Below are 13503 nucleotides of genomic sequence, written 5' to 3' on the forward strand. Positions count from 1 at the left end.
CACAAAAAAAAAAAAAAAAAAAAATGAGAAGACAGAAAAATTTACCTGTATCATTCATCTTCCCTGGGGAAGTTATTAAAGAATGTCTTTTGGGCCGGGCGCGGTGGCTCAAGCCTGTAATCCCAGCACTTTGGGAGGCCGAGGCGGGTGGATCACGAGGTCAGGAGATCGAGACCATCCTGGCTAACATGGTGAAACCCCGTCTCTACTAAAAATACAAAAAAAAACTAGCCGGGCGTGGTGGCGGGCGCCTGTAGTCCCAGCTACTCGGAGGCTGAGGCGGGAGAATGGCGTGAACCCGGGAGGTGGAGCTTGCAGTGAGCCGAGATCGCGCCACTGCACTCCAGCCTGGGCGACAGAGCAAGACTCCGTCTCAAAAAAAAAAAAAAAAAAAAAGAATGTCTTTCAGCAAAACATCCAAAAAAGTAGACATTGCCTCTAGGAAATAGAAGATCCCACACAAGAAAAGAACAGAAGATCTCAATATGACGGCCATATAAAACATCTAAAGCTGCATTGTCCAATATAGACTCCACTAGCTCCTTAATTGTACTAGGCACATGTCAAGAGCTCTATACCCATACATGCCTAGGAGCTACAATGTTGGACAGCACAGATTCAGAACACTGCTAACGTTGCAGCTGAGGTCCCTTCAAGTTTCACCTCTAATGAGAAGTCAGGTGAAACTATGCCCTTCACTGTGGTATAACCTCAAGCCTAGTAGTCCCTAACTAAAGGAATAGTACCAGAGAAGGGAATGATATCCCAGGATGGTGGCAAGTGCCACTCACCTGCAATGACTTGACGACCTCTACCTTTCCCATCCTTGGCACCTTCAATGATACCTGGGAGATCCAGGAGCTGCAAGATTAAGAATGGTGGAAGAGGATCAAAGAAAAAACTAGTTATACATTTGAAAATATTAAACAGAATTAATTTATTTCTCAAGTACCTATAATTTATCAGACCCAAATCCAATCTTCTTTATAAGTGAGTGTGGGAATATTACTTTTTTTTTTTTTTTTTTTGAGACAGAGTCTCGCTTTGTTGCCCAGGCTGGAGTGCAGTGGCACAATCTCAGCTCACTGCAAGCTCCACCTCCACGCCATTTTCCTGCCTCAGCCTCCCCGAGTAGCTGGGACTACAGGCACCCGCCACCACGCCCGGCTAATTTTTTTGTATTTTTAGTAGAGACGGGGTTTCACTGTGTTAGCCAGGATGGTCTTGATCTCCTGACCTTGTGATCTTTCCGCCTCGGCCTCCCAAAGTGCTAGGATTACAGGCGCGAGCCACTGCGCCTGGCCATGAATATTACTTTTAATAAGCATCTACTAAATGTCAGCTACAGGCATTTTTTTTTTTTTGGGAGATGGAGTTTCATGCTTTTTGCCCAGGTTGGAGTGCAACAGCACAATTTTGGCTCACTGTAACCTGTGCCTCTCAGGTTCAAGCAATTCTCCTGCCTCAGCCTACCAAGTAGCTGGGATTATAGGCACCTGCCACCATGCCCAACAAACTTTTGTGTATTTGTAGTACAGACGGTTTTACCATGTTGGCCAGGCGGGTGTCAAACTCCTGACCTCAGGTGATCTGCCTGCCTCAGCCTCCCAAAGTGTTGGAATTACAGGTGTGAGCCACCACGCCCAGCCTAGAGGCGTCTTTTGTTTTTTTGTTTTGGGAGACACAGTCTCACTCTGTTGCCCAGGCTGGAGTGCAGTGGCACCACCTCCGCTCACTGAAACCTCCACCTACCGGGTTCAAGCGATTCTTCTGCCTCAAACTCCCGAGTAGCTGAGGACTACAGGTGCACACCACCACGCCTGGTTAATTTTTGTATTTTTAGTAGGGACGGGGTTTCACCATATTGGCCAGGCTGGTCTCAAACTCCTGACCTCGTGATCTGCCCGCCTCGACCTCCCAAAGTTCTGGGATTACAGGCATGAGCCACCGTGCCCAGGCCAGGCTTTTTATGTACTTTACCTAGTTGAAAATGTCTAACAACCCTGTGAGATAAGGATACTAGCTGAAGTTCACAGCGGGTAAGTGACTTGTCCAAAGTCATAGTTCTAATAGGTTATAACCCATGTTTTCTAGACAAAATCCATTATTCTACATTAACTTTTTTAAAAGACAGAGTCTCACTCTGCCACCCCGGCTGGAGTGCAGTGGTACGATCTCGGCTCACTACAACCTCTGCCTCCCAGGTTCTAGCAATTCTCCTGTCTCAGCCTCCAGAGTAGCTGAGACTACAGGGCACACACCACCACACCCGGCTAATTTTTTGTATTTTAGTAGAGACGGGGTTTCAATGTGTTGCCCAGGCTGGTCTCCAACTCCTGAGCTCAGGAAATCCACCCACCTCAGCCTCGCAAAGTACTAAAAGTACTAGGATTACAGGAGTGAGCCACCATGACCGGCCAATTCTACATTAATATTTTTCAGTGTCCCCCACTTTTCAGAAGGCTGAGCCTCCATATAAATTCCTTACAGCAGGTATCAGCTCAATCTTGATATTTACATATGATATATATTGAAATTTCTGCAAATCCTCAACTTACAAAAATTTCTATAGCTGTTCTTAAGCAGGAAAGCACAACTGAATCACCTGGAAAAACTTAAAAAATGTAGAGAGCTGAAACCCATCCCTGCAGATTCTGATTTGAAGGGCCAAACTAGAGTTCAGACATGGATCTGTACTTCAAAAGGCTTCACAAGTGACTCTGATGTGTGCCCCAATAAAAAATGACTGCTCAGGCTGGGCCCAGTAACTCACACCTATAATTCCACAACACTTTCTACGCCGAAGCAGGTAGATCGCTTGAGCTCAGGGGTTCGAGACCATCCTGGCCAACATGGTGAAACCTCCTCTGTACAAAAAACACAAAAGTTAGCCAGGTGTGGTGGCACACGCCTGTAATCCCAGCTACTCTGGAGGCTGAGGCACAAGAATGACTTGAACCCGAGAGGCGAAGGTTGCAGTGAGATTATGCCACTGCACTCCAGCCTGGGCGACACAGTAAGACTCTGTCTCAAAAAATAATAAAAATAAATAAATTTTAAAAGATTTTAAAAAGATAAAAATGACTGCTCAACTGCCCAGAAAATGCAGTAACGTAAAAACTTCACAGAAGTCAGTGTACCTAATGATGTGACTGAAAAAAAACCAACCCCACATCACATGTGATTCAAATTTACATCTCAAATGTTAGCCAACCTGGTCTCGAACTTCTGACCTCAGGTGATCCGCTCACCTTGGCCTCCCAAAGTACTGGGATTACAGGCTTGAGCCACCATGCCTGGCCAAAACATAATTTAAATCAGATATGCTTTGCTCTGGGCCGGGCGCGGTGGCTCAAGCCTGTAATCCCAGCACTTTGGGAGGCCGAGACGGGCAGATCACGAGGTCAGGAGATCGAGACCATCCTGGCTAACAGGGTGAAACCCCGTCTCTATTAAGAAATACAAAAAACTAGCCGGGCGAGGTGGCGGGCGCCTGTAGTCCCAGCTACTCGGGAGGCTGAGGCCGGAGAATGGCGTGAACCCGGGAGGCGGAGCTTGCAGTGAGCTGAGATCCGGCCACTGCACTCCAGCCTGGGCGACAGAGCGAGACTCCGTCTCAAAAAAAAAAAAAAAAAAAAAAAAAAGATATGCTTTGCTCTAAGAATATAAGAAATTACAGAAACATACTTTGCATTAAATAAACTACAATGAAAACTGATTTAGGAGGTGCTAGACAGTTCAACTTCTCCATTCAAGGACCTACTCAAAAAAAAAAAAAAAAAGAAAAAAAGAAAAGAAAAAATAAAAATAAAACAAAAGAACATACTCAAGCCCAGCACAGTGGCTCATGCCTATAACCCCAGCACCTCAGGAGGCTGAGGCAGGTGGACTGCTTGTATGTAGGAGTTCGAGACCAGCCTGGGCAACATATTGAGACTCTGTCTCTACAAAAAATAAAAAATTAGTCAGGCATGGTGGTGCATGCCTATAGTCCCAGCTACTTGGAAGGCTAAGGTGGAAGGATCATTTCAGCCTGGGAAGTCGAGGCTGCAGTGAGCCACGATCGTGCCCGTGCCACTGCACTCAGCCTGGGTGACAGTGTGAGGGAGAATTACCATGAGGCAAAAAGTACAATAATAACTGTTACAGACAAGACCCACAGATGGATGCTACAATGAGCAGGCAAAAGCTTGAGGAAAAACAGGGTTTGCATCTTCTTGAAGTATCTCCCCTAAAATATATATTAACTGTCCAAAAAAAAGGAACTTTAGAGAAACCCTATAGACAACCATAACCAACTGATAGAGGACAATATCACCAACACAAAAATTAGCCAGGCATGTGGCACATACCTATAGTCCTAGCTACTCAGGAGGCTGAGGCAGGAGAATCACTTGAACCCGGGAGGTGGAGGTTGCAGTGAACCGAGGTTGTGCCACTGCACTCCAGCTTGGGCAACACAGTGAGACTTCATCTCAAAAAAAAAAAAAAAAAGAAAAAGAAAAAGAAAAGGCCAGGCACAGTTGCTCACACTTATAATCCCAGCACTTTAGGAGGCCGAGGCGAGTGGATCACCTGAGCTCAGAAGTTCGAGACTAGCCTGACCAACATGGTGAAACCCCAACTCTACTAAAAAGACAAAAATTAGCTGGGCATAGTGGTGGGCACCTGTAATCCCAGCTACTTGGGAGGCCGACACAGGAGAATCGCTTGAACCCGGGAGGCGGAGATTGTAGTGAGCCGAGATCACACCACTGCACTCCAGCCTGGGCAACAGAGTGAGACTCCATCTCAAATAAAAAAATAAATAATGCCCCCACACAACACACACACACACACACACACGCCCAACAGTATGAGAACTGATATTAGTGAGAACTCGAATAATCTACATGAATAATCTAAAACTTGTTAAAACTGGAATATGACTATAACCTCAAAAAGATCATCTGAAAGAGAGAATAAATAAACTGAGGGAAAAAGTGCAAGGGCTTTTTAACTGTGGCAGCTGAACACAGGCAGAAAATTTATTAAGGCCCAGACAGGTGCGGTGGCTCAAGTCTATAATCCCAGAACTTTGAGAGGCCAAGGCATGCAGATCACGAGGTCAGGAGTTCAAGACCAGTCTGGCCAATATGGTGAAACCCCATCTCTACTGAAAATACAAAAATTAGCCGGGTGTGGAGGCATGCGCATGTAGTCCCAGCTACTCGGGAGGCTGAGGCACAAAAATCACTTAAATCCTGGAGGCGGAGGTTGCAGTGAGCCGAATCGAGCCACTGCACTCCAGTCTGGGCAACACAGCAAGACTCTGTCTCTTTAAAAAAAAAGAGGCAGGGCATGGTGGCTCACGCCTGTAATCCCAGCACTTTGGAAGGCCAAGGCAGGCAGATCACGAGGTCAGGAGATCGAGACCATCCTGGCTAACAGTGAAACTCCGCCTCTACTAAAAATACAAAAAAATTAGCCAGGCGTGGTGGCAGGCGCCTGTAGTCCCAGCTATCCGGGAGGCTGAGGCAGGAGAATGGCGTGAGCCCAGGAGGCGGAGCTTGCAGCGAGCCAAGATCGCGCCACTGCACTCCAGCCTAGGCGACAGAGCGAGACTCCTTCTCAAAAAAAAGAAAATTTATTAAGGCCTTTACAAAAGTAAAGGCAACCTAAATTTAGCTTTTCTTCAGATGAAAATATTTTAAAAGTTAGGTTTAAGAATTTAAATGTAGCAACTAATGATTCAACATTCAATAACAACATTCAATAAAACAGTCAATGCCTAATAAGCAACATTCAATAAACAGTCAAGGCTTTATATATCTGAATTTCATGTTACAACCAACCAAAATCTAAGAAAAACATATTTATTTATATCATGGGGCCGGGTGCAGTGGCTCACGCCTGTAATCAGCATTTTGGGAGGCCGAGGTGGGCAGATCACTTGAGGTCAGGAGTTCAAAACCAGCCTGGCAAACATGGTGAAACTCCATTTCTACTAAAAACACAAAAAAATTAGCTGGGTGTGATGGCGTGTGGCTGAAATCCCAGCTACTCAGCGAATTGCTTGAACCCAGGAGGCGGAGGTTGCAGTGAGCCAAGATCATGCCACTGCACTCCAGCTTGGAAGACAGAGCAAGATGCTGTCTCCAAAAAAAAAAAAAAAAAAAGGAATTACAGAATTTTAAGAAATTGAATGTTAAACTACTTCAAACTCCAATGCCTTTAGAAGTTAAAGCAGGTGAGGCCAGGCACGGTGGCTCGCGCCTGTAATCCCAGCACTTTGGGAGATTGAGGCAGGCAGATCACAAGGTCAGGAGATCGAGACCATCCTGGCTAACATGGTGAAACCCATCTCTACTAAAAACACAAAAAACTTAACCAGGTGTGGTGGAGGGCACCTGTAGTCCCAGCTACTCGGGAGCCTGAGGCAGGAGAATGGCATGATCCCAGGAGGCGGAGGTTGCAGTGAGCTGAGATCGTGCCACTGCACTCCAGCCTGGGCAACAGAGCGAGACTCTGTCTCAAAAAAAAAAAAAAAGAAAGAAGTTAAAGCAGGCAACTTAAATACACAAATCAACTGTGTATAGTGCAAAAGGAGTTCTACAGACTTTAGCAAGGTAAAACCTAAGTCCCATAATTTTCAAAGCACTGTACACCCACTCTGTAGGCCAATATCTGCCTATGTGATACATCAGTCCTCTTTACAACATCTGTGGTGAGTGGTGGTTCACCCATTACTTGGACTTCTTCACACATAGTAATTCATTAAATAAGAGGTACCACTCCATTTTTAGGCACCTTTACTGTTAAAGACCTTCCTTACAAAAAAAAAGAAACAAAAATAAAACTCCCTCTTTAAGTGGGTCTAATTCTGTATTCTTCCCCCACCAAGTCAGATAACGAGTCCTATCCCATGAAACAGCTTTTTAGGGAACATTCTGGGCAGTCAACTTAATCCAGTTAAGATTAAGGACACCTGGCTGGGCGTGGTGGCTCATGCCTGTAATCCCAGCACTTTGGGAGGCGGAGGCAGGAGGATCAAGAGGTCAGGAGCTCGAGACCAGCCTGGCCGTATGGCGAAACCCCGTCTCTACAAAAAATAAAAATAGGCCGGGCGCGGTGGCTCAAGCCTGTAATCCCAGCACTTTGGGAGGCCGAGACGGGTGGATCACGAGGTCAGGAGATCAAGACCATCCTGGTGAACACGGTGAAACCCCGTCTCTACTAAAAAATACAAAAAAAAAAAAAAACTAGCCGGGCGAGGTGGCGGGCGCCTGTGGTCCCAGCTACTCGGGAGGCTGAGGCAGGAGAATGGCGTAAGCCCGGGAGGCGGAGCTTGCAGTGAGCCGAGATCACGCCACTGCACTCCAGCCTGGGCGACAGAGCGAGACTCCGTCTCAAAAAAAAAAAAAAATAAAAAATAAAAATAAAAAAAATAAAAATAAAAAATTAGCCGGGCACGGGGGTGCGTGCCTGTAGTCCCAGCTTACTCGGGAGGCTGAAGCAGGAGAATCGCTGGAACCCAGGAGGTGGAGGGTGCAGTGAGCCGAGATTGTGCCACTGCATTCCAGCCTGGGAGATAGACTGAGATTCTGTCTCCACAAAAAAAAAAAAAAAAAAAAAGGTTAAGGATATCTACTAGTATGCTTATATAACTTAGTTTCTGAAGAAAGCCAAAAGAGGAGGAGAAACAGAGGCAGAGGACAAAGGGAGGAAAGAGATCACCATGCAAAAAAAAGCTGGGGGACTCTAAGCTCAGAAGAGACTGAAAGAATGAAGGTTTTCTGGGAAAGAGAAGCAGAGGAGTTAAGCAACTGTATTTTGAAATACTCAAAAGTCCTGAAAGAGGTGTCAATAGCATCCCACAAAAAAAAAAAAAAAAGTTATTATCTTGAGCTGCCAAAGCTGTGACTCTCAACAAGACTCTGAAACCAGCTAGAATCAAGCCATGGTCCAGATACGTCCACACTGCTTCATTCTTGTCATACGCATTTGGACATAGGATCCCAAAAAGGGACATGTGTCTCTGCATGGACATCTGACCAGCTGGAAAAAAAGACCATTAAAAATACAACCAGGGGGTCAGGTGCAGTGGCTCACACCTGTAAATCCTACACTTTGGGAGGCCAACGTGGGCGGATCACAAGGTCAGGGGTTCGAGACCAGCCTGACCAGCATGGTGAAACCCCATCTCTACTAAAAATATAAAAAATTAGCCAGGCATGGTGGTGCTCACCTGTAGTACCAGCCCCCACCCTCAAGTGAAAAAGTAGTTCAAGTGATTCTCCTGCCTCAGCCTCCTGAGTTGCTGGGATTAAAGGCATGTGCCACCACGCCTGGCTAATTTTATATTTTTAGTAGAGACGGGGTTTCTCCATGTTGGCCAGGCTGGTCTCAAACTCCCGACCTCAGGTGATCTGCCCACCTTGGCCTCCCAAAGTGCTGGGATTACAGGCATGAGCCACTGTGCCCGGCTCTTTCTCTGCATTTTCACATGCACTATCCCATTTTATTACTGTACTGCTCTATTTCCCCTACCAGGTAGTAAGTGCCTGGTAGATCAAAAATCAGGCCTGGCATACAGTGAGCTCCCAATAAAGTTCTTCCTAAATGAAGAATAGATATCTTTCCTTCCTTAGTCTGCAGGCTTGACTCACCTGGATCTTGGCACCTTTGTATCTGATGACACCAGGCACAGTGGTCAGAGTAGTGAATTCATAGGCTGCCACCTCAGAATATACCCCTGCCAGGTTACTAAGCAGTGTCGACTTCCCCACAGATGGAAAACCAACAAATCCAATTCGAGCATCACCTGTCTTGGCCACATCAAAACCTAAAACATCAATGAATACCAAAAAGAGAAGAGTTATCCCCAGGACTGTTACGACTCATGTAATTTCTTTCATATTTTTACTGCCTATCCCTCTAGGCACTATTTCTCAAACTTTTTATGGTTTACCTTTAAAGGAGAACTCAAGCACACAAAACTTAAGGGCACAGCAATTCACAAAATTCAATGCAGTGTTTGATATTTAAAAAAACTGTATTCAGGCCGGGCGTGGTGGCTCACGCTTGTAATCCCAGCACTTTGGGAGGCCAAGGTGGGGGATCACAAGGTCAGGAGATCGAGACCATCCTGGCTAACACGGTGAAACCCCATCTCTACTAAAAAATACAAAAAAGTAGCCGGGCGTGGTGGCGGGTGCCTGTAGTCCTAGCTACTCGGGAGGCTGAGGCAGGAGAATGGCGTGAACCCGGGAGGCGGAGCTTGCAGTGAGCGGAGATCACGCCACTACACTCCAGCCTGGGCGACAGAGCAAGACTCCACCTCAAAAAAAAAAAAAAAAAACTGCCGGGCGCGGTGGCTCAAGCCTGTAATCCCAGCACTTTGGGAGGCCGAGACGGGCGGATCACGAGGTCAGGAGATCGAGACCATCCTGGCTAACACGGTGAAACCCCGTCTCTACTAAAAAAATACAAAAAAAAAAAACTAGCCGGGCGAGGTGGCAGGTGCCTGTAGTCCCAGCTACTCGGGAGGCTGAGGCAGGAGAATGGCGTGAACCCGGGAGGCGGAGCTTGCAGTGAGCTGAGATCCGGCCACTGCACTCCAGCCTGGGCAACAGAGCGAGACTCCGTCTCAAAAAAAAAAAAAAAAAAAAACTATATTCAAAAAAGTCAGGCACAGTGGCACACATCTAGAGTCCTTGCTATTCCAGAGGCTGAGGCAGGAGGATCTCTTGAGCCCAGGAATTCAGGTCAAGCCTGAGCAACATGGCAAAACCTTGTCTCTACAAAAAATACAAAAATTAGCCAGGCATAGTGGTGTACGCCTGTAGGTCTCAGCTACTTGAGAGGCTGAGGTGGGAGGATCACTTGAGCCCAGGAAGTTGAGGCTGCAGTGAGCTGTGATCATACCACTGTACTCCAGCCTGGGCAACAGAGCAATACCCTGTCTCCGGGAAAAAAAAAAAAAAAAAAAGGTACAGTTCAAACATATGTATGAAACATGATCCAAAAATAAGGTTGTTAGCTACTCTACCTATGGTGCAGCCCTGCTCTGCCTATGGAGCAGCCACCGTTTTATAACTAAACAAATTAATTAATTAAAAAGAGTTTTGTTTTTGTCTTACAAATTCTGTAAATTGCATGACTGACTGGGTTGTCCTTTTTTTTTTTTTTTTTTTTTTTTTACAATGGCTGCAAACAAGTTTAGAATCAAATTTGTGACCCTTCTCTACCAGGTGCACAGATCTTACACCATTCCTTTTAGTCCTAAATCTATCTTATCCCTCTTGGCTTCAACTTACTTTTCGTGCATTTTCCCTTTGCATCAATTTCCTTACTTATTTTTAATCCTGTTGATGATACTGATTTACATATTTCTGTAAGCCAGTGTAAATCTACTTTGGTTTTCTTTTTTTTTTTGAGACAGAGTCTAGCTCTGTCACCCAGGCTGGAGTACATGATCTCGGCTCACAGCAACCTCCACCTCCCAGGTTCAAGTGATTCTCCTGCCTCAACCTCCTGAGTAGCTGGGATTACATGTGCGTGCTACCACACCCAGCTAATTTTTGTATTTTTAGCAGAAATGCGGTTTCACCATGTTGGTCAGGCTGGTCTCAAACTCCTGACCTGTAATCCACCCACCTCGGCCTCCCGAAGCACTGGGATTACAGGAGTGAGCCACCACGCCCGGCCCTACTTTGGTTTTCTTAACATGAGATCTCACTCTATCACCCAGGATGGAGTACAGTGGCGCCATCACAACTCACTGCAGCCTCAACCTCCTGGGTTCAAGCAGTCCTCCCAACTCAGCCTCCCAAGTAGCTGAGACCACAGACATGCACCACTATGCTAGGATAATTTTTTATATTTTGTACATCTTCTTTCATACCTATGCCTCATTTGTAAGCCCGTAGAGACAGGGCTTTGCTGGTTCTGAACTCCTGGCCTCACGCAATCCTCCTGCCTCAGCCTCCCAAAGTGCTGGGATTACAAGGGTGAGCCACTGCACCCAGCACATGTAAATCATTTTGTATCAGGGCAGGATATAAATAAAACTACAGTACACTTAGACAATATCCATTTGCCTCTGAAACCGGCAGAATAAAAATAAACACGGTTCAAGAATTCATACTTAGAAAATATAAATCTACTTTAGTAAAACATCTTATTTTTCTCTTTTTAAAAAACTTTTTTTTTTTGGCTGGGCACGGTGGCTCACGCCTGTAATCCCAGCACTTTGGGAGGCTGAGGTGGGTGGATCACCTGAGGTCAGGAGTTCGAGACCAACCTGACCAACATGAAGAAACCCCGTCTCCACTAAAAATACAAAAATTAGCTGGGTATGGTAGCGCATGCCCATAATCTCAGCTACTCGGGAGGCTGAGGCAGGAGAATCACTTGAAACCAGAAGGCAGAGGTTGGGGTGAGCTGAGATCTCGCCATTGTACTCCAGCCTGGGCAGTAAGAGTGAAACTCCATCTCAAAAAAAAAAAAAAAAAAGTTTCTGGTTTTTTTTTTTTTTTGGTTTTTTTTTTTGAGATGGGGTGTCTATGTTGATCAGGCTGGTCTTGAACTCCTGGTCCCAAGCAATCCTCCTATCTCAGCCTCCCAGGGTGCTAAGACTGCACTAGGCCATCTTCAGTTATTTTTAAACCACATGTATGTACTTTTTGACAAGAATTATACCTAAAAGTATATATATTGAAGAAAAGCACAAACCTTCTCCTGGACCCCCACCACCACCACCCTTTGGAGTAATGAGTTCTCGACGAAGCTTAGCAAGACGAGCCTTAAGCAGCCCCAGGTGGTGTGCTGTGGCCTTGTTCTTTTGAGTCCGAGCCATCTAAAAGGGAGGAATCACAGCCATAAATTAGAAGCAGTGAACGCTTCCCCCAGCTTTGAGAGAATAATTTTTTTCCCGAAGTACTACTAATGTTAGCATACCCATTTTACAGGCTTTAAAAGAGTAAAAAATCCATTCTCTCCCCCATTCAGCTTATTTCCCTCACTACAAAGCAAAGTAAGGCCCAAAGAGGAGAGACGATTAAGGTCATTCCAATTAGTGCCCCCAGACTAGACTAAAACCCATCTGCGGGTTCCTTTTCTACTGTTTGTAGCTGTTAGGACCCATGTGACACTGGGACACCACTTTCCTAACTGTAAAGCGCTCTGAAGGCCGCAGGCAATGGAATCACACATTATCCAGGCGAAATAAACTGTTCCCACACAGATGTCATTTTACTTCCAGATCAGATTACCGGGAGCAAATACTCTGAATCAGGGGGTCATTAGGGTAGACACTGGGGAAAAGGGGGAATAAGGGGATGCAGCGAAGGATGCTAACGAAAGATTCTGAAGCATCTGACCAAGTCAGAGATGGAATAAGGGACAGGATTCAGTGTTGCTCAAAGAAAAAAAAACGGCCGGGCGCGGTGGCTCAAGCCTGTAATCCCAGCACTTTGGGAGGCCGAGACGGGCGGATCACGAGGTCAGGAGATCGAGACCATCCTGGCTAACATGGTGAAACCCCGTCTCTACTAAAAATACAAAAAACTAGCCGGGCGAGGTGGCGGGCGCCTGTAGTCCCAGCTACTCGGGAGGCTGAGGCAGGAGAATGGTGTAAACCCGGGAGGCGGAGCTTGCAGTGAGCTGAGATCCGGCCACTGCACTCCAGCCTGGGCGACAGAGCGAGACTCCGTCTCAAAAAAAAAAAAAAAAAAGAAAAAAAACGGAAAGAAACAACAGAACAGGAGTCAAACACTGGGAGGGGGTACACACCAAGGGCCTAAGGTGCAGGGGTGGGGAACGCGGGCCTGGACAAAGGGGAGTCCGGGAGCGTGGGCGCGGGACGAGGGGAAAGCGGACCCTGAATGAGGAGAGTTGGGGACTCCAAGTTGTGGCGGAGGGCAGTCGGAACACGGGCCTCGCTGAGAGAAGTCGAGGAATCTAGGCCCGGTCCTGACGCGGCTCAAGGAAGAACAGGAAGGAGCGACGCCACCGAAGAAGGGATGCTCAGAGTAAGAGTGAAGCGCCAGCTGCGTCCATTACCTCGGCTTCTATCTCCGCGATTTTAGCTAAGGTGCTGCTCATCGTGGCGAGTACCCTGTGGCCTCCACACTGACTCCCTTCACACACCCGCAGCCAAACTGCCACCGCCACCAGGCGCTACTGTAGTACGCAGGCGCGGTACTTTCGAATTCTCGCGAGAGATTTCCGCGTAAGGGTCACCGCGAGTCGTGTAGCGCGGAGTTGTCTCCTCCCTCTCAGCCAACCCCGCCCCGTCCCGCGAGCCAGTGCGGTGTCATAGAGCCCGCGGGAGCGGGGGCCAGAGAGGCCACCCCGGTCTGGGCCTCCCCGAGCGCGCCGAGGGTCGCGCGCAGCTCGGCCCCGCCCAGCAGGACCCGCTCCCCGCCGCACTGCATGGTGCTGAAGGCTTCAGTGCTGGAGACCCCAGGGCGTGGTGCAAAACCGACTCATGCTCCGCACCCCTGTTCCTCGCCAGTATCT

At 47.1% G+C, this 13503-nt stretch overlaps 1 protein-coding gene across 1 annotated transcript in view; it reads right to left on the reverse strand.

The window, feature by feature from the left end:
* DRG1 (developmentally regulated GTP binding protein 1) overlaps positions 1 to 13257 on the reverse strand; it is a 38146-nt gene extending 24889 nt beyond the window's left edge. The window contains exons 1-4 of the mRNA XM_025400077.1: positions 13045 to 13257; positions 11716 to 11839; positions 8649 to 8824; positions 792 to 861 (exon numbers count right to left, since the gene is read on the reverse strand). Of these exons, the coding sequence (XP_025255862.1) occupies positions 792 to 861; positions 8649 to 8824; positions 11716 to 11839; positions 13045 to 13086 (412 nt within the window). The 5' untranslated portion in view covers positions 13087 to 13257. The remainder of the gene's footprint in view (positions 1 to 791; positions 862 to 8648; positions 8825 to 11715; positions 11840 to 13044) is intronic.
* Between the last annotated feature and the right edge of the window lie 246 nt (positions 13258 to 13503).

This window comes from Theropithecus gelada, chromosome 10 (assembly GCF_003255815.1).
Source record: "Theropithecus gelada isolate Dixy chromosome 10, Tgel_1.0, whole genome shotgun sequence".
NCBI classification, from domain to species: Eukaryota; Metazoa; Chordata; class Mammalia; order Primates; family Cercopithecidae; genus Theropithecus; species Theropithecus gelada.